Source organism: Chelon labrosus (assembly GCF_963514085.1).
Source record: "Chelon labrosus genome assembly, chromosome: 6".
NCBI lineage: Eukaryota > Metazoa > Chordata > Actinopteri > Mugiliformes > Mugilidae > Chelon > Chelon labrosus.
In genome coordinates, this window is record NC_140342.1 from 2,673,046 (window position 1) to 2,696,376 (window position 23,331).

A 23,331-nucleotide genomic window follows, 5' to 3' on the forward strand; every position below is an offset into this window, starting at 1 on the left:
CAGTGCATCACCACATAAAGCCCAACCAGACAATTTGATTGGTCAGGCAGATCTTTGGATTAATCAGTTCCCAACAGTGGGACCCCAGACCAACTATGCGCACAAAGAAAATATTATCAACTTTGTTTCAGCCTTTAAGACATACTTGCACAATCAAGGTTACAGCTTTTTTTTGTTTGTTTATAATTTTTTATTAATAAGTTTTAACTATCAGGAAAGTATTTGACCTACCTGATGTTTGGAAGCCTTCCACACCTGTGCAACATGTTTTGGTCTTAAACATACGAACTCACATCTCACATTGAAGTCCCTTCCTGCTGGAAGCACCCCTGTGTCCCCAGAAATAGTCACTCGAGTTTCAGTGCAGAAACCTGGACATAAAGAACTGCCAAGTTAATAGGTCTTATCATAAAACATGAATACATAATTTAACTCGAGTGGGCATTTTGACTTGACAGGAAAAGCTTACAAATATCTCATAATTTTAATGAAAGCTCTATTCTATTGAAGTGCCATAATATGTCATGGTAGTGTGACATAAAACGATAATGTCACATTCAGAACTTGAAGAACCGGACATTTTCTGATTTACTCTCCAGTAAAAATCCACTTTTTAATTATTATTATTTTTAACTTTTTCACTAAATATTAGGCATTACATTTTCAAAGATGTCAAAATTCTACATTTAATCCTTTAGTGTATTGCATGTTCAGCTGAAAAACTAAGGAACCACTTTACTGAAAAGGAAAGTTATTTAGTATATTGTATATATTTGTCAGTTTAGGCAGTTAATACATTGGAAACCCTTGTATACATTCAGAATTTTCTCAAGCACACTTTTTAAAAGATCTCTCTCATAAATCTCGTATCATGATGTGTCTGGTAGAAATTTTAAGATTTTACTGTCATGGTTGTATAATGCAAAATATGATTAGAACAAGCAATAACAAGTTAATAACAACTTTTTTTTAAATTAAAACAGCTGTTGTCATATTTTTTTATTAATTATTAGATAATAAAAATCCCACCTTCAGATTGAGTCCAGTACAGCAAACTCATCACCAGAACCAACATGACGGATTTGCTTCTCTTCCTTTCTGCTTATCTGTCGCCTGCCTGTCACTGTCTGCATCTAGACTTCTCTCGTGTGGGCGCTGTCTATATTTCACACTAACAGCTACGCTGAGGGAAGGTCAGACGTCAGATTCTGACCTAAGTCCCCAACAGGATGCACATTTCTGCATTTCTGAGCTGATTTCAGCTGTGATAACCTGAATAGTAGAGGTTTCACTGATAACACTGACCATAGTGCAGACTATATTATCATAAGCTATATGGCAGATATGTTGGAAAAAATCCCCATACTGCAGCAAAAAAATGAAGTAGAAAGCAGAAAACACGTTCAAATGAGCATGACTGTACAATAACAGGAAACCATTTGCTGTTATCCATCCAAACCCAACAGTCAAACAACACTTTTGTAACAGGATTAACCAACCGGAATGTTAACAGTAATAATACATTTCAGTCTTTGTCGCAGGTGGATTTAGAATTTTACCACCAATATTAGAATTTATCACTTTAATTCCTTTGACATGTGTTAACTTTGTCCGTCTAATTTTTCATTATAAAAATGCCAATGTGCATATAAAAAGGATGAAATAAAAACTAAAGCCAGGCTTAGTCAAAGATTTACATTAATAATTTTAAAATTGGAAAAATAAATGGATGATGCATGATACCAGTCGGACCACATTAGACAATGCAGATCATTTGACGCACTTGGCTACACAATAAACTTTTTGTAAACTTTTGTTGATCACTCACAGACTTTTGTAACTAAATGATTTTACATATATTTATGACGAATCGTTATTTAATTGCGTTACTAATTGAATGTATGCGAATTAAGTTACTTTCGTGTCCTGAACAATACGACTATATATAAAATGCTTTCGTTTCCAAACTATTCAGTTTACAAAACATGGAGTAGCAAATACATCAACGCAACTAAGCAGACTCGTACACAGTCACAGTAAGCTGAGCAGAAGCTGGGGAAAGTAAAATAAACTTTTCTTGTCATATCAGAGTGTGCATGGCTCCCTCTCGCGCACGTCCGCACCAACGCGCTTACGCACACGCAGATTTTCTGTGGCTATTCTTCAAAGCAGCCTACGCGCGCTCCCTCCGTTTACTGCACTGCACTTGTCTAAATCTGCGCAAATTACGTTACAGTCACTGGCGAGGCTTTTCAGCTGGTTAGCCAAACATCCATAGAAAAAGAGATGAGCAGGAAAACGAGACGAAGAAAATGAGAACAGTTTATTCCGAGCTAGAAAAATAGCGACATAAAGAATTTCAACTTAGGTACGTAAACTGTATTTTACACTTTACAGCGATGTGTTTGTAAAATTAGCCAGCTACGTTTATGAATGACAGAATGTGTGGGGAGAAATTCAGCGTTAGCTAACATTGGGTAGTTAGCTAACATGTTAGCACAGTTAGCTTTTCTCAGGCTTTGATTAGCTGCGACCACAGAATCGAGTAAGTGCTAGCTGCTTGTTGATATATTGCTCCAGCGAAACTTTGAACTGCATTCAGACAGTATTGTTACAATATTATTTGACATTAATTCGCTCCCCGTGTTGCTGTATTTTATCCAGTTAGCTACTTCAAAATTGTTTCAATGAAGCTAACATTGCCAAGCTACACTAAGGCCAAACACAAACTACTGTGGCCTAAACCTAACTTCCTGCGCTATCCAGCTCGATGGATGGTTTGCCGTGCAAGAACACAACAATATTAGATTTTCCATAATATGCCACCGGCTAATGTTCTTGTGGTAATTGCAGGCAAATAGTTATCAGATTGAAAAGTCGCTGCTCCCCGAAATTGAAATCTGCTGCAGTCGTATCAGCTAACGTTAGCTCCTTTAGCAAACTAGAGCTCATTTGATCATCCCCTCAAAAGCTTTCTTCTCCGAAATTTAAGACACTGACAGCTCGCTCAGCTTTCGAACAACGCTATGACTTACAGTCTCCTAAGTTTGTTTTTAAGTGTTCACTAAAAGTCGTATTCAGAAATGAGTAAGAGGTGTTGCAGCAAGTTGATCATTGGAGTGTGGGAGGTGAGACGAAGCCATGTTGATACATTTAGATGTGCTGTTTCCCCCAAAAAACCCTCATCAAAGACTCAGTGCTGCCTGCTGAGTAGAGCTTGAAATGAACAGAAGTACTACTATGATGAAGGCCTTAACTCCGCATGCGCCCATTAGGTCGTTAGTCCTATTGTATGGTGCCATTTATACATAAATGGCATAATAAAAGCAAGACTTCACATGTACTATACCATGCATGACATTATCAGCACTTAATGGTGGGCATGATGGACAGATAATCCAAAGTCAGCAGGGGTTAATTGGTAATTCAACATAGAAATAATGTAATATCACCCTGTGAATGGTTATTTATTTTTCTGTGTTAGCCCTGTGATAGACTGTGGACCTGTCCAGGGTGTACCCCACCTCTCACTCAAAGTCAGCTGTGGTAGGCTCCAACCTACCTGTGGCCCTCTTAAAAAAATACTTTGTAATAGATACTGAATGGATGGAGGTCATAAGTGGATATCCACTGAAAAGCTGTTGTGCAGTTCTTTGATTTTGACCGGCAATGTAAAGGCCACCTAACATATAATGAGAACTATAGCCAAGATGACGCGAAGCCCATTGTTTTTCATTTATTTCTCAGTTAGTGTACACAGGAAGTTTTTATTAATAAGCACTGCATACATATTGTTGTCAGTTGGCAGACTGGGATGTCCTGTGTGTTCACACGCCATTGATTAGACTTTACGCATGAGTAGCAGTGCAGCCAAACCAGCAGTGAATTTAGACAATGGAAACTCTTATAACATTGGTTTCTTCTATTCTAATATTGTCTCAATGCTTTTTGATATATCAAACTTTTCATAAATGGATAAAAATGACCTTAGATGGCTTTCCCCTTATGAAGGATATACATTATTTGTTTTCATCCTATACGTTGCATGTGTCTTGAGATGCCATAAAAACCCAGTGTTTACATCACGCCTTGGGTGCATTGGGTGTCAGCAGAGAGGCAGGTTTAAATTTTAAATGAGTGGCGTCTAAATGGACATATCTACGAATCTGTTGATGTGCGTCAGATTTCTCTTGTTGGGGAAACTCTTGAATCTGTTGTCCCACTTGCGTAGTAATCGGGTCAGGTTTGTAGCCTGCAGCAGGCTGTGTAGTGGATACTGTTGCTTGCGAGGTTTCATGCAGGCTTGTGGGTGTAATAAACCACTAAACTTTCACTCCTTACTTTGATGTTTTTGTACAGGATGGTACCAAACATTGCAGACAAGAACTGTGTTGGATACCAGGATTCGTGTGTTCATTTTAAGTACTTAACAGATACTGTCTCTGTCTTAAAGAACTTTTGACACAGTACATCTTTCCCAGCATATTCTAAAACCTCAGTGGCTTTGTGGAAGTAATGAGTTTTGACAGCAAGCTATTTCCAGTTTAATTGCATTGTTTAAGGAAGAGACGGTCAAAGCAACTATTGAGCAATAGTTATTCTATTATGAGTTCTAATTGTATAACTCGTATATTTGTTAAATATTTGTTGAGTATTATGCAATGATGAAGTCAGACTTTTCAGCGACTAAATTTGCTGCAACAGTTAGATGTATTTCTTAGTAAAGACCTCAGTCTTTCAGGTTGAGAGTGGGAAACTCTTGTTTTAGCTGAGGCCATGGTGTGTGGGAGTGAAAGTGCATTTTACTTTGCGCAGGCCTATCCCTTTCTCATATATGGCTTATAGAGCGGCATTGATTTTTTTTTTGTGAGTTGCTCAATCTGACAGAGGCCTCTGTGGGAGGGTAAAAGGGTAAAAAGCGGTGTTTGATCAGCTTCAGGCGTTGTAATTAAAGGCACAGATCTAACCTCTGCAGGGCAGAAGGTTTTTCATTTTTTTTATTATAACTTACAAACCTGTTAAGTTTCAAGCAAGCTAATTCCCTCATTTGCTAAACTCTGCTGAGTACAGTTCCCACATAAACAAGTTTAGGTTCTCAGGCAAAGAGCTGATGCAACTGCACTATTGAAGTTGTTGTCACACATAGCTGTCTGCATAGATTGGTATCAGTTATAGCCTTTTTTAAAACATGCATCCAGCTATTATAGGCTACAAATATCCTGCGTAGGTTGACTCTAGTTATAGCGGTTTATTGCAATGAGAATGTGACAGTATCTCATTAAACTGTAATAGAGCTGGATAGGCATTTGTATGAATGCAGTGGTCCATTTGCACTGTTACCCCAGAGCAATGCATCAGCATCAGAAAAAAACAAAGCACATTTATATGCTGATATTTCTTGCTTAGCGTAATGTGGTTCATGTAGATCGATTTGTTGGTGGTGTTGTTGTTTTTCCTCCCCCATTTCAAAAAGACAAAACTGCACATTATAATCTGACTTCTCCTCATCTACAGAATGTGTACACCCAGTTAGCTAGCAGTGGCAATATAAAATATTTAAGCCCGCTGCCCTACCCTTCAATTTTCCCCTCTAGCAAGGTATGTAATTAAGTATAAAAGATACTTACTCAAGACATGCAGAGTAGTCATTCGTATGTAATGTGGTCAGTGGTGCATTTTGAAGGGAGTGAGGAGCCAAAAACATCGAGTGGAGTTGGGGTTCACAGGTCAACACTACGACTCTGAGACATCCCTATTATGGATATTTGTGTTCTAAGTTTAAATATCCCTTGTGGAGTAAAGATTTGTTGACTAAAGTAGGGATGTCGTGATCCAGTTCAGCGTGGCCAGATCCAGATTAGAAGGTACTTGATCAACCCTGAAGACCTAGTTTAAACTATTAAGCTGATCAGCGTAAATTATTGAATTGGTATGATAAATGTTTAAGTGGAAGAATGTGACTCCAGGCACTGATGTGACGCACTCGGCTTCAGAGAAGGCCTCTCGCTCTATTGTAGTTGTAGGGACTATAGAAACACATTGTGTGAATTGTCTCAGAGACTTTTCATGTAGCCTTTGCAGAAATTCAGCAGACATAGTCAAAATTGACATAGTTGTCTCACTGGTGGCGGTGGGTTTATGGTTTTATGAATGGCAAAGTTGCTTAATTCATTGATGAATTAAAATGAGTTTTTAATTAACATAGGTACTCATTCTGTTTGCAGAGTATTCCGTTTCTAAGTAGAGCTGCAGTCTTAAAAACTTGTATCAAGCAAAAAAATATAGTAAAAAACAACATATTAATGACAAATATGGGTATTTATGGAAGAGTTATGTTTGACCAGCCAAGCCTTCTTCTTTATACAAGTGCGCTGGTGTGTTAGCATTGTTCTGCAATTACGACACTAAAACGCTAGGTGGCGACTTCACACAGTGGAACTGAGAAGATCTAGCTGGAGCTGAAGTTAGAGAAGACATGTGAATAGATGGTGTTTAGGAAGCTGATCTTTTATAGTTATTTATTTTGTAGAATCTTCGTCCTCTTCTGTTTTAGTGGTGGTTGGCTAGCAGCAAAGCTGTCAACTAGCCCAGACATTTCCTCTCCTTGAGTCTTGACCTTCTTTATCTGTGTCCCCCATATTATTATCAAGACTATGAGTCAGACATGCGTAGGTTAATGAGCTGATGTCTGCTGGGCTATAATTTTGAATCTAACTGATGGTTCTGCTCAGTAAAACACAGACAGCATTCAGAAGAGTTGGTAATTATCTACGTTAGTATGGTTAGGTTAGCGTAAGTAAGTAAGAGTAAGAACAACTGGCAATATACCAGTTTCGTGGTACTTTAAGTAGTTGTGTAGTTAGTTGAGCAATAGAAAATATGCCATTATATTATGTATTTTCCCATGCAAAGTTCCTTTGTATACTACTAGGCATTTAACAGGAAAGCAAGAAGAAACAAGGGAGTTCTTGAGAGAAAAGGATGTGAGAGGAGGAGAGGTGAAAATAGACTAGATGCAAAAGGAAGGAAAGTGAGAGGAGTGAAAGAAGGAGTTGGAGTTGCCAGGATGTGTGTTATTATTAGAAGAGGGAATCAGAAACACTAGAGAACATGTCATGAGGAAGATCTGGCCTGGTTTTTTGTTGGTGTCAAATGGTTACTGTTTCCTGATTTTCATTTCCAAAATGTGTCTTTATTATATACACTAAATGTTGTCAGATTTTAAAAATCGGATTGTCAGATTTTTTTTAACAGTTGCTGCTGTTGTTGAGCTTTTTGTATGTAGACTGAACACTAGCTTAGTTTGCTTATCTTATCATTTGGCAAATTCATGTTGACCTTTCCACAGGTTGAGACAGCAACCGCCCCCTTTTCTAGCAGAAGTACCTACAGACAGCATATTAGCAGGAAGCAATGAAGACAGAACAAGATGACTGATAGTAACTGATGTCTCTGTATGTCATTCTTTCTAAACCTCACTCGTGTTTTCATGTCAGGAATATAATTTGGTTTTAATAATAAATAATAAAAACAATTTAGGAATGAGAAAGAATCAATAAATAACTGGATTAAGAGGGTCGTTAAGATACATTTATCCTTGTGTTATATTCATACCCACAACTGTCTAGTAGCTGGATACAGCATGATGTTCTGTAAATGATGGTCATATACAATTACTATAAAGAACAGTATGCTTTGGGGCAGAGTCACCTTGTAATTGCCCATATGTAGTCCATGGGTATCCATGTTTTTTCTGTCCCATCCATCTCTTGCTCACAATGGCCAAAATGCCAAACTCTCAAAAAGGTTCTTACAGTTAGTGACATCCTGGTAGCATATGCCCAAACCTGTGCAGTCTTTAGGCTACACTTTTCCTGTTTCAACTTCAAAAGACTAAAAGTACATGCAATTTTATATGCTGTTATCTAAATGTACTGTGTTATACACTGCCTGGCCAAAAAAAAAGTCACCACCTGGATTTAACGAAGCAAATAGGTAGGAGCCTCCTATTGGATAATTACTGCATGGGGGATTATCTTTCAGCTGGAAACAAGTTATTTAACCCCAACTGATGCAATGAGTAGCTTCTCATTTCTTAAATAACCATGTCTGAAGACACATCCTGTGGTCGTGGAAAAGATGTTAGTCTGTTTGAGAAGGGTCAAATCATTGGCATGCATCAAGCAGAGAAAACATCTAAGGAGATTGTAGAAACTACTAAAATTGGGTTAAGAACTGTCCAACGCATTATTAAAAACTGGAAGGATAGTGGAGAACCATCGTCTTCCAGGAAGAAATGTGGTCGAAAAATGGCTGAACGGCTGTGTAGCCTTAAGAAAACCACTAATCAGTGAGGGTGAGGCTAGTAAATTGAAAAAGGCTTCAATTTGCTAGGGAGTATAAAGATTGGACTCTGGAGCAATGGAAGAACGTCATGTGGTCTGATGAGTCCCGACCATAAGCCCATTGAGAATCTTTGGGATGTGCTGGAGAAGGCTTTGTGCAGTGGTCAGACTCTCCCATCATCAATACAAGATCTTGGTGAAAAATGAATGCAACACTGGATAGAAATAAATCTGGTGACACTGCAGAAGCTTGTCGAAACAATGACACAGCGAATGCGTGATGTAATCAAAGCTGAAGGTGGTCCAATGAAATATTAGAGTGTGTGACCTTTTTTTTTGACCAGGCAGTGTACTTTAAATCTGTAAATATGATGAGCTTTTATGAAATATGTTTTAATCTGATTATTTCTGTCCCTTTTTTTCAGGCGGTACGACGCAACATTACCCCCACACAGCAGTCAAGAGTTTACCTGGTGTTTTAGGACCAGGCAACAGCAACAATATCAGCCTATGTGGGATATAGGACAAGAACAGTTGTCCAATTATTGTAGGGATACCACATTGCTTAGACCTATGGCAGTACACCAAAGAGCAGAAGTACTTTGTCATACTGGAGTGTTAGATGTAAAAAAGAGGAACCTCTAAAGTTCATCTGTTCTTTTTTTCTGTTGTTATGCTTTATTGTTATGTGTGAGCCTGACGCTGACATTGCTCCCCAGGTTCATATAGCATGTTAGCATATGGCTAGCCACGTATGGTGACGAATCAGGCCATTATCTTCATCCCCTCCATCACCATCACTGGCCCCAACAAGGGGGTATAACGTCATTGCTAGTAGTGCCCCATCATCATTTTTTTTCATTTCTCTTTCATTTAGTCATCCTTCAACCCAAATATCACTGACTTTTTCTCTATCTTTTCCCCTAATCAGTATTCATCAGTTTTGTGTTCTACTCAGATTTGTCCTAACAGCTGTTAAGCTCAGAGTATTTAAAATTTTGCACTTCACAAGATCCACAACTCTCTGCAGAAGTTATCTTCCATCCATCCAAGTTCAGTCTAAACTGCCAAGAAGTCCAAGAGAGTGACCCAGTGTCGACCACCCCAGCGTCTGATAGGCAAGCCGCTAGGCAGTTGTTTTGGTGGTTGCTTTGGTTGCATGGAATCGGCTTAACCGTGGAGAGGCCAGGCTACCACAAACTGATGGACTTTGACAAGCGAGGAGTAGGGGGAGGAGGGGGCGGTGGAGGAGGGGGTGGAGGTGGAGGTGGAGGTAAGGGGGAGACAGAGGAGGGGAAGAGGATGTCTGGGAAGACGGGGAGCCGATCGGGGCACAGCGGGCGCGGTGCCGGCTCCAACTCTGGCGTTCTGATGGTCGGACCTAACTTCCGAGTGGGAAAGAAGATCGGCTGTGGGAACTTTGGAGAGCTGCGACTTGGAAAGAACCTGTACACCAATGAATACGTGGCTATCAAACTGGTAAACCTTTTTAATTGTCTTGTTTATAGAATTGTAGGGCTGCGCAATTCATTTGTTTAATATTGAGAACCCAATAGTTCATATATACAGTATATGAGGATAAAATCAGTAATGTCACTTTGGACTTAAATTTTTCTATACAGTTGCTTTTCTTGCACTCTCCATATTGTTGTAGAGATACTTTTAGATTAAAAAAAAAGAGGGATTCCCATAATCTACACTCAATGACACATAACAACCATTGAAATCTGTAATCTCTAATAATGAACATCTGGATATGGGAAATGTATCCCATTGTCACAAAGCATGATTAGCTGACACCAGAAGAGCTCATGAGGCATAAGTACATCGGTACATTTGTGCACAGTAATGATCAGCACAGAGACCCACTTCCCGCTCCTCCTCATCACTGCCGGCATCACTTCTCTTTCTTCTTTTGAGCTGTCTTTTAAGCTCTTCTGAGAATTCAATCATGAAATTTGACAAACTTAACAGTGTTAATATAGTTCATGGCTTGGTTTTCATCATGTGTATATTGTCATTGTTCTCACAAATAAGTGCAAAACGTGACGGCAGCACTCCATGGCAGTATTAAAAAATAGAAATAAAATAGAAATAGTTACAGCATCCCTCCTGGCAATCTTCCAGTATTATGGATTTAATTTGATGAATTTCACTACTTAAGAGAAAGAATTATTCTCATTTTAACATAATCTTCCTTTGTAGGAACCAATCAAGTCTCGGGCGCCACAGCTTCATCTAGAATATCGCTTCTACAAACAACTGGGAAGTTCAGGTGAGAACTACCTTCACTTGTTTTGTTGTTTTATTGTTAGAATTAGTTGACTTTAATGGAAGAGTTTATCCAGACACACATTTATAAACAACTTGGTTATGTATATCATATACATACTAATGACACCTAGCATTTATCTAGTAATTACCATATTGTTACCATATTGTTCCTTCATTTTAGCTGATTTTCTTCTATGATCAATTTAGTTTGCCCATTTCACTCCCATGCACTGCAGTCCTTACTCCTCACTGCTTACTCTGTGTTTGACCTGTAGAGGGCGTAGGCCGCCATGTTATACCCCCTTGTCCAGTATGAGTTCATAATAAATTATTTTCAACGTATTGTTTGACCAAGCGTGACACCTGTCTACAGATACCCCTGTAGCAGTGGGAACATTAGTTACATGTTATAAGGCAAATGTGTGGACTCAAGTCACATGGCTTGGACAGAGGAAAAATCCAAGTCACAAGTCTGATGTCAGAAATGACAAAATCACAGCTCTGAACACCAGTGGCTTGTAATTTCATCTTTTGACTTGGAATTAATTTAAATCCTCCCAACATTTTGGTTTAAAAACTTAATCTTCTAGATTATATTTCTGGATTTGACAGCAGCCAGTCACAGTGTGTGATGGAATTAATTGATCAACAATAAATGGATGGCAACATGCAAAACTTTCAGCTTATGAATGAGACATCAGGGGGCAGAAGTTCTTCTGTTAAAAAATAACTCATGTCCCCTAAAGTTCAGTAGGTTTTTTTTAGGTTTTTCAAGAGCTTTCAACCATATTTATAATATATTGTTTGTTTGAGAAAGATCTGTTAAGAATCACAGTTAAGAATGTATCAAATGTATAAATGAATGTGGTGTAGGCAGCATGATGACTTGATGACTGACGTTTGATCACTCCTGGTCTTTCTTTCTCCGTCGGTCATCCAGAGGGTGTTCCCCAAGTGTTCTACTTTGGACCATGTGGTAAATACAATGCCATGGTTCTGGAGCTACTGGGACCCAGCTTAGAAGATCTGTTTGACCTCTGTGACAGGACCTTCTCTCTAAAGACTGTACTTATGATAGCCATACAACTGGTAAGCTGGTACTTCCATTTTAATGTTTGGACCTCAAAGAACAGTCGTAGTTCAATGTGACTGCCTAGTATTGCTCATGTAAATAACTCTGTGTTCTCCCTTAGATAACCCGTATGGAGTTTGTCCATACTAGAAGCCTGATCTATAGAGATGTGAAGCCTGAGAACTTCCTGGTAGGCCGACCCGGCTCCAAACGGCAACACACCATCCACATCATAGACTTTGGCCTGGCAAAAGAATACATAGACCCGGAGACCAAGAAACACATCCCATACAGAGAACACAAGAGTCTTACTGGAACTGCTAGATACATGAGTATCAATACACATCTGGGGAAAGGTGAGCTGCATCATGCTGCTACTTTTGCGCAAACGTACCACTCTAATCTATCCAATGCAAATGCATAATTAAATTAACCATAAAAGTCAGCCAAGCAGTTTCAGCTTTAGAGTTCAGTTCTTTCTTGTAACAGTGGTATTGTACGTACCAGACTGGGTGTTGAAGCAGGTGGTGTTTTGTTCTTGGAGTTCGAGGTGTTGAATTTAACACCTGATGCAGTCATGTCATTGAAGCCTTGGATCTTATTCTGTGTTATTTTAGAGCAAAGCAGGCGAGATGACCTGGAAGCTCTAGGCCACATGTTCATGTACTTCCTGCGAGGCAGTCTGCCCTGGCAGGGACTCAAGGTGAGCATCAAGCTAGTTTGTCCAGTCATCTCTGTTGTGTCTAGTTTGTCTTTGTACCTTTGTCTTCAATCACTTTTCACTCATCTGCTACCTGTTATAAATGCATTCCTCCCTGTCTTTTTATTAGGCTGACACTCTGAAAGAGCGCTATCAGAAGATAGGAGATACAAAGAGAGACACACCAATAGAGGTCCTCTGTGAAAACTTCCCAGGTTTGTATGCGCACATGCAGATCTGTACAAAGATATTCTGTGTGGCTGTTGTATATAGGGCATATGTTGATCAAATTTTTTCTCCATGGGTGTGAATCTGTCAATGTGTGTGTTGGGTGCTTTGTGTTGTCCTGCCTGTGTGTGTATTGCATCCGTGTGTGTGCAACAGAAGAGATGGCCACCTACCTGCGGTATGTGCGTCGGCTGGACTTCTTCGAGAAGCCAGACTACGACTACTTGAGGAAACTCTTCACAGATCTCTTTGACAGAAACGGATACATCTTTGATTACCAATATGACTGGACTGGAAAGGCACTGGTTAGTGTTTGTGTGTTTTTTTGCTGTATGCACGCATGAAGCTGTTTGAGCTGACCTTATTGCTGAGTTTATTGAGAGCCAATGCCGAAAGGTCTGTTCAGCAGTGGTTCTTGGTCATATGTGCTGTGTTAACAGGAACTGAAAGTCATCCTATCAGTTTACGCTTAGTAAGAGATTCTTCCTCATCCATTCCTCTTCACACAGTTTCTCTGTAAATACATGTAATCAGAATGATTCAGCAGAATGTTAAGATAAACAATGATGAAACATTTAGCATTATAGCTCTGCAGAGTTTAGATTTATTTTGTAACAATAATAATAAAGTTTACTGTGAAGGACTCATCTCCAATAGTAGAACTGTAATGCTAAAATCTTTAAAGCCAAATTTATGCTTTTGTGTCAGATCTACTCTTTAGGCCCAGTCTGGTCTGATGAGTTATTTCTAATGATATGAAGATCTATACATGTTGGAGTAAAGAGCTGTAGCCAGGAGTGCTGCTAGTGAAGGAGACACCCATGGGGAAGGAGAGACATAAAACCTTGTATAACTGGACATTATATACTACTGATAAGTCTTCAACATTTTATAATTAGTTTTACGGAAAATTACAAACTGTTGATGAGGTGATGAATAGTTTGTGGACACTTACACATTTGAGTCATTTTAGTCATCTTAGCAGTTTATCAAAACATTTTCAAATTATTTAGTATGGACTTTAAGTGCAGTCTGGAGTTGATTTCAAGTGTGACATTTGCATTTGCAAACTTCTGGGTTGAACCAGCAAAATGCATTCAAAGTATCTGTGAATGCAAGCAAACAGGTCCTATTTAGGCTGCAAAAACCAAAATAAATCCATCAGAGAGCGAGCAGGATCATTCAGAGTAGTCACATCGTCGGATGTGTACACGAAGGAAAAAAGATTGCACTTATTAGCTCTGTAACATAAAAAGCCCATATTCATTATAACTATAACTTGAATATGTTTTGATGAATGGCTAAAATAATAATAAACATTTCACTATCCACGCATATATGGTCATTTCTGTATAAAATCCATATAAGGAAATGTCTAATAACCATTTGCGTATTTCCTGCCGTCCTCTCTTTCCCTTGCTGATGACCTGCCCTGTGTGCTTAGCCCACTCCTATTGGTCCAGTGGCCAGTGAAACTCCCCTTCAGACGAGCAACCGAGAGAAAGCGCCGCAAACCAAAAACCAGGTACAAACACTCATTTTAGATAAGTATGCAACATTGTGTTAATGTTGCACTTTTTAGTGAAACATCAAGAAAATAAGCTTTTCTCTTGATACACAGACAACAAACATACATCACATACAAAGCCAGCCACATGAAGTTGGCTTTCTCACTCAGTGTTTTTTTGTTTGTTCGTTTTTCTCCAACTGTGCGTAATTAGTTAGTAGTTGGTCTTGCTGTAGGGATTACTTGCTTGGTTTCTTTGTCAGTCAGAACAGAAAACAACAGCACATATTCAATATTCAGTGATGGGAGGGCAAAATCCAGAGTTACCATTTTGTACAAAAACATCATTGTAAGTTTGTGTTGCTTTATGTGCCTCTATCACATACCTGAATGAAAACACTTTCTAGAGAAACACAAAGATGGACTGTGACACTAAAAACACTTGGAATATTGGTATAGGTAAACATTGGAATATATGTTTCAAAGAAAAAGGAAAAAAGAAAAACAGATTGGATTCAGGCTCAACATATACAGATAGATCTGAGCAGTTCCAATTTCCAATCAAGGTTTACAGTTTGCTTTTGGAACTTCTACAGTGGTAAGAGTATGAAGCATTGTTTATAAGCAAAGGCATACTCAAAGCCTCTCAATCAGAAGAAAATGGGCTGTTGGGGCAGGTGGCCTTAATCAGGCTGGAGCTAATATGGGATGTATAAGGATTTTTTTCAAGTGGAAATCTAGCCCACAACAAAAATATAGATTTAGAAATTAGTATAATGAGCCCATTTTACATCAGTCAGATAAATTCTATACCTCTCCCAGGCCTGAATAGTGTTATAGTGATTTATATTGCCCATCTTTGATTTTATTTTATTTTTTTAAACAAATACAGTCAGAGCAGGTCCACAAACACACAAATAGTTTGGTAATGCTGTGTGCCTATTTGGGTCTTGATCCAAATAGGCACACAAGAAGTTTTGAGACAGATGAGGCTGAAGAAAAAGAAAGAAGACCACCTCCTTCCCCCTTTGCATGGGGATGCCAGATGTGCACACCATTGATGTACTGCACACTTGGGTGCGCACCTTCCTGTTGCTCCTCCACCAAATACTGACTCTAAACTCACTATTTCTTTTCTGTTTCCTTTGTCACTCTTTCCTCATTATTTTTTCTCCTCACCGAAATCCTCTTTACCCCAACACTCCTCTGCTCGTCTCTCCGCCTCTGTAACTGCTTTTTTCCTTCTCTTAATCTGTTCCACTCTATCTGCGGCCCATCTCATCCTCAACCTTTCCCCTCATTGACCACCCTCTTTTCCTTCCTTCCCGTTTCTCCTGCGATTGGCTTCCCGTCTCCTCTAGTCTCCAGAGGGGAAAGGCAGTGAGTCCCAGCCCACTCCAGTGACCAATCGAGAGCTGCTGGGCTCCCATCTCACTGCTGATAGGCTGGGCGGGTCCGTCCAGGTACTGAGAGGAAGTGTTAGCTCTATGGGCTTCCTGTCTGTCTGCCTACCTGTCTATCTGTCCACCTGCATGACCCTTTCTGTCTCTGCAGCAAGGCTGACCTCAAGTCAGTTTCCTCACAGTCTCAATTATTCCCTCACATGGGGATATTCTAAGAGAAATCTCATTTTATATCCATTACTTATTCACGTTTTCGCACATTTGTTTGTTTTATGTTACATTTTTATATAATAGTTTGACAGCCTTAATGCTTCCATTTTTTCCAACAACTGCATTTTCGACATTAAAATAATGGAGACTGTCCTGCAAGTGCACAGAAGCGGTGGCCTGACTTCTCTTTAGATAGAGCAGAGATTTTAGAGGTCACATGATCTAGGCTGCTTTTTGTGACTAAGCAAAAGAGCCTAGTGATTTTACTGTGTATGTAGCTCAAAGAGGAGGTAGCTTACCGTGCCGCAAGGGCTTACCTTGCTAGAAGTACTGTCATACTTGCATACATAGGATGCGGGGCTGTTCAGAACTGATTTTTAAAATGCTTCCTGGGTGATCCTATCACAGTGTGCCAGCTTTAGATACAGGAGTGAACACACCCTGGACACATTGAGGACTTGACTTGGAGGTGGTCTGGGAAGCATTTGACCACATGTCCTAGTTCACATTAGGGACCACCTACTCAACAGGAATGTTGTTGTAAGTTTTGTCCCATTCATTTAGTAAAACATAACCTCTATTATAAATGGTCGCCTGAAATGTCCCGTAGGTGATGTCTGCTCATTAGTATTGAGAGCCTTTTAATATATTCTGTCCTTGTAGATGTTAACTTTCTAAATAATAAATGAATCTAAACAAGAATTAACAAGAGGAGTAAGAGGAAACTATTGAACATTAGTAAGCTGTGTGTGATCCTATCATTGGGTGATTAGCAATGTGTTCATGTGGGTGTATGCAAAGTAGCCATATGGTATTAAGTTTCTGTATTTCCTCAATAATCACCAGCGTCTTTATTTACCCTTTTTACCAGAGATTGTTCTTACATTACTGCAAACAGCGCAGCGATGAAATTACTCTACGCATGGACCTTCCAAGGTTTGAGTTCTAATCTGAGCTTTGTGCGGGTCTTTAACCCACTAACGCCCTCTAATGTCAAGGCAGAGATAAATAAATAAACTTAACTGAGAAAATTCTCAGCTTGTGCCAAAGTGTGTGTCATTTCCCAAAGTTCCCATATCATGACGCACACACAACAAACATCATGGTTTGTGGTTTTGATAGCAGTATGTAGGGATTAAGTAAAGACACCAGCAGTTAGTATATTCGACTGCACCCCAAATGATGTCATGTTTATTTTCAGTATGTCCGGTGTGAATACGGTATTTTCAGCTGGTTACTTGTTATCCAAATCACTCAGGACTCCAATAACCAGGTCTGAACAAGCCCTATGTCTCTTCTTCATTGGTTTTATCCAATGCGCTTACTGTTTTCTACATTGTAGAACACAATTGAAAGCAACTCCAATTAGATTTTGAGAAATGTTAAGTATTCAGTTTTGTTCTACAATGTAGAGAAAATAAAGAAGATCCTTAAGTTGATTGGTTTGTCCAAGCTTTTGACTGCCGTTGTATATAATTGTTGTATTATCATGATGGAGCCACATTAAATATGCTACCTACTTTTGTTCAACATTCCCCATTTTAAAGAATAAAGTACTGTTACAGCGTGTATAAAGATTTTAGGATGTATGTGCAATTTTTGTGGCCCTGACAATATTTGTGTGATGCACCCTTTCAGTTTGCAGGAAATTAAAACATTAAAACAAAGAGGCAGAAGGGATTAGATGTGTCTCGTCACGGGCAACAGAATGACTTCTTATGAAGTAGGTGGTGATGTGTGAATGGTGATGAGAATTCTACATATAATCGCTGAGTAATGGTAGTGTAATGTTTTTCATGGGGCATTGAATTTCCATCATGACACAAATTAGTAAGTGAGGTGTTAATAGCTTGAGCAGAAAATGTGTGGATTTTTTTGTTTTATCAAATGTGTTTTTTGAATGATCTTCTGTTGGAGCCCTGAGGGGCTGTCATACTGAATCTTAGTAGGCTGGGAGGGGTGAGACATTTTGGTAAGTCTGGCTGAGGGAAAATAAAAAACTGAACTAGGAAAAAACGATTCACATGAAAATGAAATGCCATGTTCACAAGATGTGAAACTATGTTGACATCAGCAAAACACTGTCAGCCATTAAGCTGTTTTGCGTGGCAACAAAATGAATGTCGTCAGTACCCATTTCTCTGGAGGTGTAAGGCTTCCCATGGCGTCACAGCTGTCACAGCTTCCACATTTAAGTGGCTACATTTGAAAAGTGTTCTCTTTTGTGGTGATGTTCAAGACTAAGATGTTTTTCTGTTGTTTAAGTGAAGAAAAATAACTATTCTAAAAATATCTGAAAACACCCCTAGTGTGGAAACATGTTAGTTTCACACATAAAGTCTGTTTTCAGACTTATTTGGCTTAGTGTGGACATAGTGCAAGTCTTTTCATTTTGTCCCACCAAATCTAAGGAGTAACTATGTCTGTACTCACCTCAGCTTCTCATGCTAATCCTCTCCTTCAGGTGATGAGTTCAACAAATGGGGAGCTGAACACAGACGACCCAACGGCAGGACACTCCAATGCACCCATCACAGCTAATGCAGAGGTTGAAGTGGCTGATGATACCAAGTAAGAACATGCACCCTTTAAAGTAGTAACTCTATGTGAGCGTTTCTGTAACTTCCTTTAGCCATTTCAAAATCAGTCCACAGCCAAAAGTAAAAACATCCATACAGTATTAACAAATGGGGAGTTGAGCTGCTCCGAATGGCAAAGATTTGCTTGGTGGCTTCATTCTTTCAGTATGCAAAGGAGTGTTGACTTTGCCCTCACTGAATGCTGACAATACAAAAAAATCTCTCACTTCTCCTATGACACATCTCACATGCTCTATTTCAGATATATAGGGTAATTCATCTCCGTCTCACTATCCTGCCAGTTACTGTTTGTTTTATTAGTAAAATCATCCCATCAGCCTCTTGATAGATATCAGTTGATTGCATCCTTTGTTGCAACACAAGTTGTGTGTCATAGTTACTTATCCCATTATACAATGAACATACACATAATTATCCTGACATTTTAAAGCTTAACAATAGTAATAATCACTAACTTCATCCTTTGAACATAACTTTCTACAGGATATGCTGTCAAATAGTTTGACAATACTCAAGGTACATTTTTGTTACTGTCCATAGTTATGGCCTAGCTCTGTCAGGGAAAGAGGGAAGTAACATTAAACCTGATGATAGTGGTTTAAGTGAAGGTTTTATTATTTTGCTGACTAATAAAATTACACAAAAACACTAACCCTTAGGCCGGGCAAGCTGGTGTTGACACATTGAAGAGATTAGTACATCAAAACTTGAGTAACGGTCTTAAAAATAAAATCACAAACTAAAACCAAAGCCAAAGTACACTGAAGCAATGCCCCCTTTTTCCTAAATTTGTCTATACAAAGCAAATACTATCAAGTGTGAGAGTATCTAAATGTAAGGCCCAGCTCTTGGGCCAAAGAATGAGCACTTGTGTTTTAAACAGTCACTTTACAAAAGAACTCAGATAACAAGCACATATCACGAATACACAGCAAGCAGAAAAGTTCAATAACAGTTAATGCTTAAAATGGCAAAATGAAATGTTAGTCACGGTTGCCAGTTCAGCGGATGCGAAGTTCATTCCACTGATGATCAGTCTGCCTTAAAGGAGCTGTGGTGGAGTCGGTGTAAAAAGGGTAGCATATGGATGCTAAGGTTTTCTGACATACAAATGAGCATTATACACAAAGTTCAGCTCAGGATGGTGGGGATGTTTTATCATAATCTAAAAGCACTGATCACATACCTAAAGATGGATCTTGAGGACAAGTGAAGGGGACACAATGCTACTGTAGTTCATCATGAGGGAGACGCAACTTCCTGAACCAAATTCCATAATAACTAGAAAATGCATTTCCAGGAAATAATGCAGTGTGACTGCTGAGTAATTCTGTCGTGCATTGCTGGAAATGTTCCAGTATGAACTGAGTCAGCTGAAAATGAATTGAGACAAACTGTATTGATGTGCTGCAAATCATTCAATGAATAGAAGAGGAAAGAAATGGAGGAGGCAAAGAAAACACTGGAGGATAAGTGCAGAGAACTGGAGGAGTGCAAGAAGGATATGCAGGAGGTGAAGAAGGCTTTGGAGGAGGAGGGAAAAGATGTGTGAAGTTCATTCCACTGATGATCAGTCTGCCTTATCCTGGATCTGTTCACCTACCTAATTTGATCCAGCGAGGAAATATTTATAAGGACATAAATGTGATGTTAACTTGAACGACTATTTGAACTGTCTTTGCAGTCTGTTAATCACTGCTTATGTGTTGCAGGTGCTGCTGTTTCTTCAAGAGGAGGAAGAGGAAAGCTCTCCAGAGACACAAATAAAAACCAGTGACGAGAGAGAATCCCCCGCTCTCTTCTTCGCCATCTCCATTTCCTTTTCTCTCTTTCTCTAGACCTTTTAATATAACCCTCTCTTATCCTCCTCCTGTAGTCTACCTTGGGTCGGCTGGACCACCAGGCAACACAATACGTTGGCTAAGCTGATCTGTTCATTTCTATTGCTCTGGACTAAGGACAGACAGTGACGTGTGTTTGCTGTCCCACCTCGGAGTTTGAGACGTGAGCTGGCTGTACCAGCGGTGGACTATTCATGGATTTTGGTCACAGACTGAACTAAAACCAGATCAACACAAACCTCTGTGGGAAACGTGACCACAAATGAACACTTGACTAGACTGTGAACAGCAAGCTGATTGTCTGATTGACTGGATTCAGCTGCTAGACTGGCAGACTGGCTAGTTCTCCTTTTTTTTGTTTTATTTTTGTTTTTTTTCTTCCTTACTGACTGGATCAGAGGAGAGAGAGAAGTGTATTTCGGAGGAGATACAAAAGAGAGGACTACAAAAGCACGGGATGCAGATAAGACTGTCGACCACATGTGCACATGAAACACACTCATACAAACACGTTGCACACCTTTCTGAGCTCATCATAAAGACACTTCATGGAGAAAGAGATGCAGCTCTTGCACATAGTCTATAAAATTTTATTCCCTGGGGTCAAAGGGAAGTACACGTCGAGTGGCCAGGTCGGTTTCCTGCAGTGGGCCGGGCAAGAGTGTATTTCTAATTCACCCTCAGAGGAAAACCTCACAACCACCAGAATCAAAAGTTTAAAGAAGATGTTTATATAAGATTTATGCTTTTTCCCATTTTAATTTGTAACTAAAAAAAAGGACTGTGTTCTATTTTGAACTCGTTTCCCCCCCACCCGTCTTTTTGAGTTGTTCGAAAAGTTTGTGTTTTGTAGCTACTAGTGTGTTCCTGAAAATGTAATATTTTTTTTTTTTTTAAATAACTTTTAAATTTTCTGTTTTTTTCCCTCCTTATCTCTGGGTTGGAGGATGGAAAGTCGGATAACTCCATTAAAAAACAACCAAACTAAATAAAAACTGATTTTTATTTAAGGGTTTAATGGGATGGTGAAGCATTTTAGGAGGATATTTATTTCATTTTGTTTTGCATGCAGTCGCTTCAGAAAGGAAAATGTTTCAAGAAAATTTTGCAAATTTATCAAGAATCAAAAACTGATATATCTCAAATTTCAGGCTCTTGTTTTAATAGTGCGTGAGATGTGTCTAGAACTTGACTAGAGCAATTGTTCACCTGTTGGCTCCACAACGACAAACAGCATACAGCAAAGATGCTGCTGGAGTTGCTTCTGGACAAATTCAGGCTTTTGCTCCACAAAACATCTATGGAGAGACTCCAGAGAGAAGGCAGTTTAAAGAAGCTTCATGGGCTTGAGAGCACCTGCCAGTGTTGGGATAAACTGTAGGAAAATTCCAGGAAGTGGGATTATTTTGAGGAAATTATTGTTGTATCAGCCATAACACTATGACCACTGATGGGTGAAGTGAATAACGCTGATTATCTGGTTATCATGGCACATGTCAGTTTGGTGGGACATAGCAATTAGCGAGACAGCAATTTTGTCTAGTGAAACATTGTGTACCAGGGTGAAGTAAGAGAAGAAGGCAGTGTTCTGCTGGAGTTCTTGGGTCCTGCCTTCATGTGCCACCACTTACTTAAGCATTGTTCAAGACCAAGACCATGTACTCACTTTCATGGAAACGCCTGATGAAAGTGGCCTCTTTCAGCAAGATAATGTGCCCTACCACACATCTAAAATAGTTCATAAACTGTTTGAGGAACAAGAACGGACCAATTGTGCATCTTTGGGATGTTATATACTGTATATGTTATACGGTATGCTAAAACATAAATGATGATGTAAAAGGTCCCAAGGTGATGTCTTCAAATATCTTACACTATTTAGTAAAACTGAAAGAATCTGAAAGAACAGAGAATCTTGGAGGTACATAAACAAAAGTTGAAACCTCTTTCTTTAGCAAAATGATGATTATTTGATTGTTAATAATAATTGTCAATTTAGTGTTGGTTGATAAATCAACTTGTTTTAGCTCTGATTAATAAGTTAAAATGATGCGATAGTCCGGTTAGATCGTCAGGGTGCAGTAGCTGTGGTGGAGTCGGTGTAAAAAGGGTAGCATATGGATGCTAAGGTTTTCTGACATACAAACGAGCATTATACACAAAGTTCAGCTCAGGATGGTGGGGATGTTTTGTCATAATCTAAAGCATTGACCACATACCTAAAGATGGATCTAGAGGACAAGTGAAGGGGACACAATGCTACTGTAGTTCATCATGAGGGAGACTCAACTTCCTGAACCAAATTCCATAATAACTAGAAAATGCCTTTCCAAGAAATAATGCAGTGTGACTGCTGAGTAATTCTGTCGTGCATTGCTGGAAATGTTCCAGTATGAACTGAGTCAGCTGAAAATGAATTGAGACAAACTGTATTGATGTGCTGCAAATCATTAAATGAATAGAAGAGGAAAGAAATGGAGGAGGCAAAGAAAACACTGGAGGATAAGTGCAGAGAACTGGAGGAGTGCAAGAAGGATATGCAGGAGGTGAAGAAGGCTTTGGAGGAGGAGGGAAAAGATGTAAGGGAGAAGAAAGAACTGTAGCAAGACAAGAAAGATGTACATTTAAGTCCATATATATATTTGGACACTGACACAATTTTGTTATTTTAGCTGTTTACCAAAACATGTTCAAGATATAGTTTTATAATCAATATGGCTCTAAGTGTAGACTCTCAGCTGTAATTCGAGGGTATTCACATCCAAATTGGAGGAAGGGTTTAGGAACTACAGCTCTTTAATATGTAGCCACCTCTTTTTCAAGGGACCAAAAGTAATTGGACAATTCTCTAAATAGCTGTTTCATGGGTTGTGTGGAATATTTCTTCATTAATCCTTCATTATTTAAGCAGGTCAAAGGTCTGGAGTTCATTCCAGGTGTGGCATTTGAATTTGGAAGCTATTGCTGTGAACCCACAACAGGTGGTCAAAGGAGATCTCAGTGGGAGTGATACAGACCATCCTTAGGATGAGAAAAAAAAAAGAAGAAATCCATCAGAGAGATAGTGGAATTGTCCAAATCAACAGTTTGGTATATTCTGAGAAAATAGGAACACACTGGTGAGCTCTGGAACTCAAAAAGACCTGGACGT

General features: G+C 39.2%; 1 protein-coding gene across 4 annotated transcripts; it reads left to right on the plus strand.

Annotated features, from left to right (window-relative positions):
- Nucleotides 1–1,863: 1,863 nt before the first annotated feature.
- On the plus strand, nt 1,864–21,533 carry LOC311489563 (casein kinase I-like). Of its 4 annotated transcripts, none has more exons than XM_084546697.1 (12): nt 1,864–2,368; nt 8,771–9,824; nt 10,551–10,620; nt 11,560–11,708; nt 11,813–12,047; nt 12,309–12,394; nt 12,522–12,606; nt 12,776–12,924; nt 14,064–14,144; nt 15,488–15,589; nt 18,204–18,310; nt 20,052–21,533. In XM_084546697.1, exons 2-12 carry the CDS (start codon nt 9,549–9,551, stop codon nt 20,104–20,106), a joined length of 1,395 nt encoding a protein of 464 aa, XP_084402823.1. In that variant the 5' UTR covers nt 1,864–2,368; nt 8,771–9,548; the 3' UTR covers nt 20,107–21,533. The 4 variants fall into 4 exon arrangements, with proteins under 4 accessions (XP_084402823.1, XP_084402821.1, XP_084402820.1 ...); XM_084546695.1 differs by lacking the exon at nt 15,488–15,589 and adding an exon at nt 7,349–7,454 and having other exon boundaries at nt 20,052–21,532; XM_084546694.1 differs by lacking the exon at nt 15,488–15,589 and having other exon boundaries at nt 20,052–21,532.
- Nucleotides 21,534–23,331: the final 1,798 nt, after the last annotated feature.

Coding starts and splice junctions, on each gene's coding strand:
- LOC311489563 (XM_084546697.1), top strand. CDS start 9,549: ATGGACTTTGACAAGCGAGGAGTAGGGGGAGGAGGGGGCGGTGGAGGA. Junction 12,048..12,308: donor CAATACACATCTGGGGAAAG/GTGAGCTGCATC, acceptor GTGTTATTTTAG/AGCAAAGCAGGCGAGATGAC. Junction 12,925..14,063: donor ACTGGACTGGAAAGGCACTG/GTTAGTGTTTGT, acceptor CTGTGTGCTTAG/CCCACTCCTATTGGTCCAGT.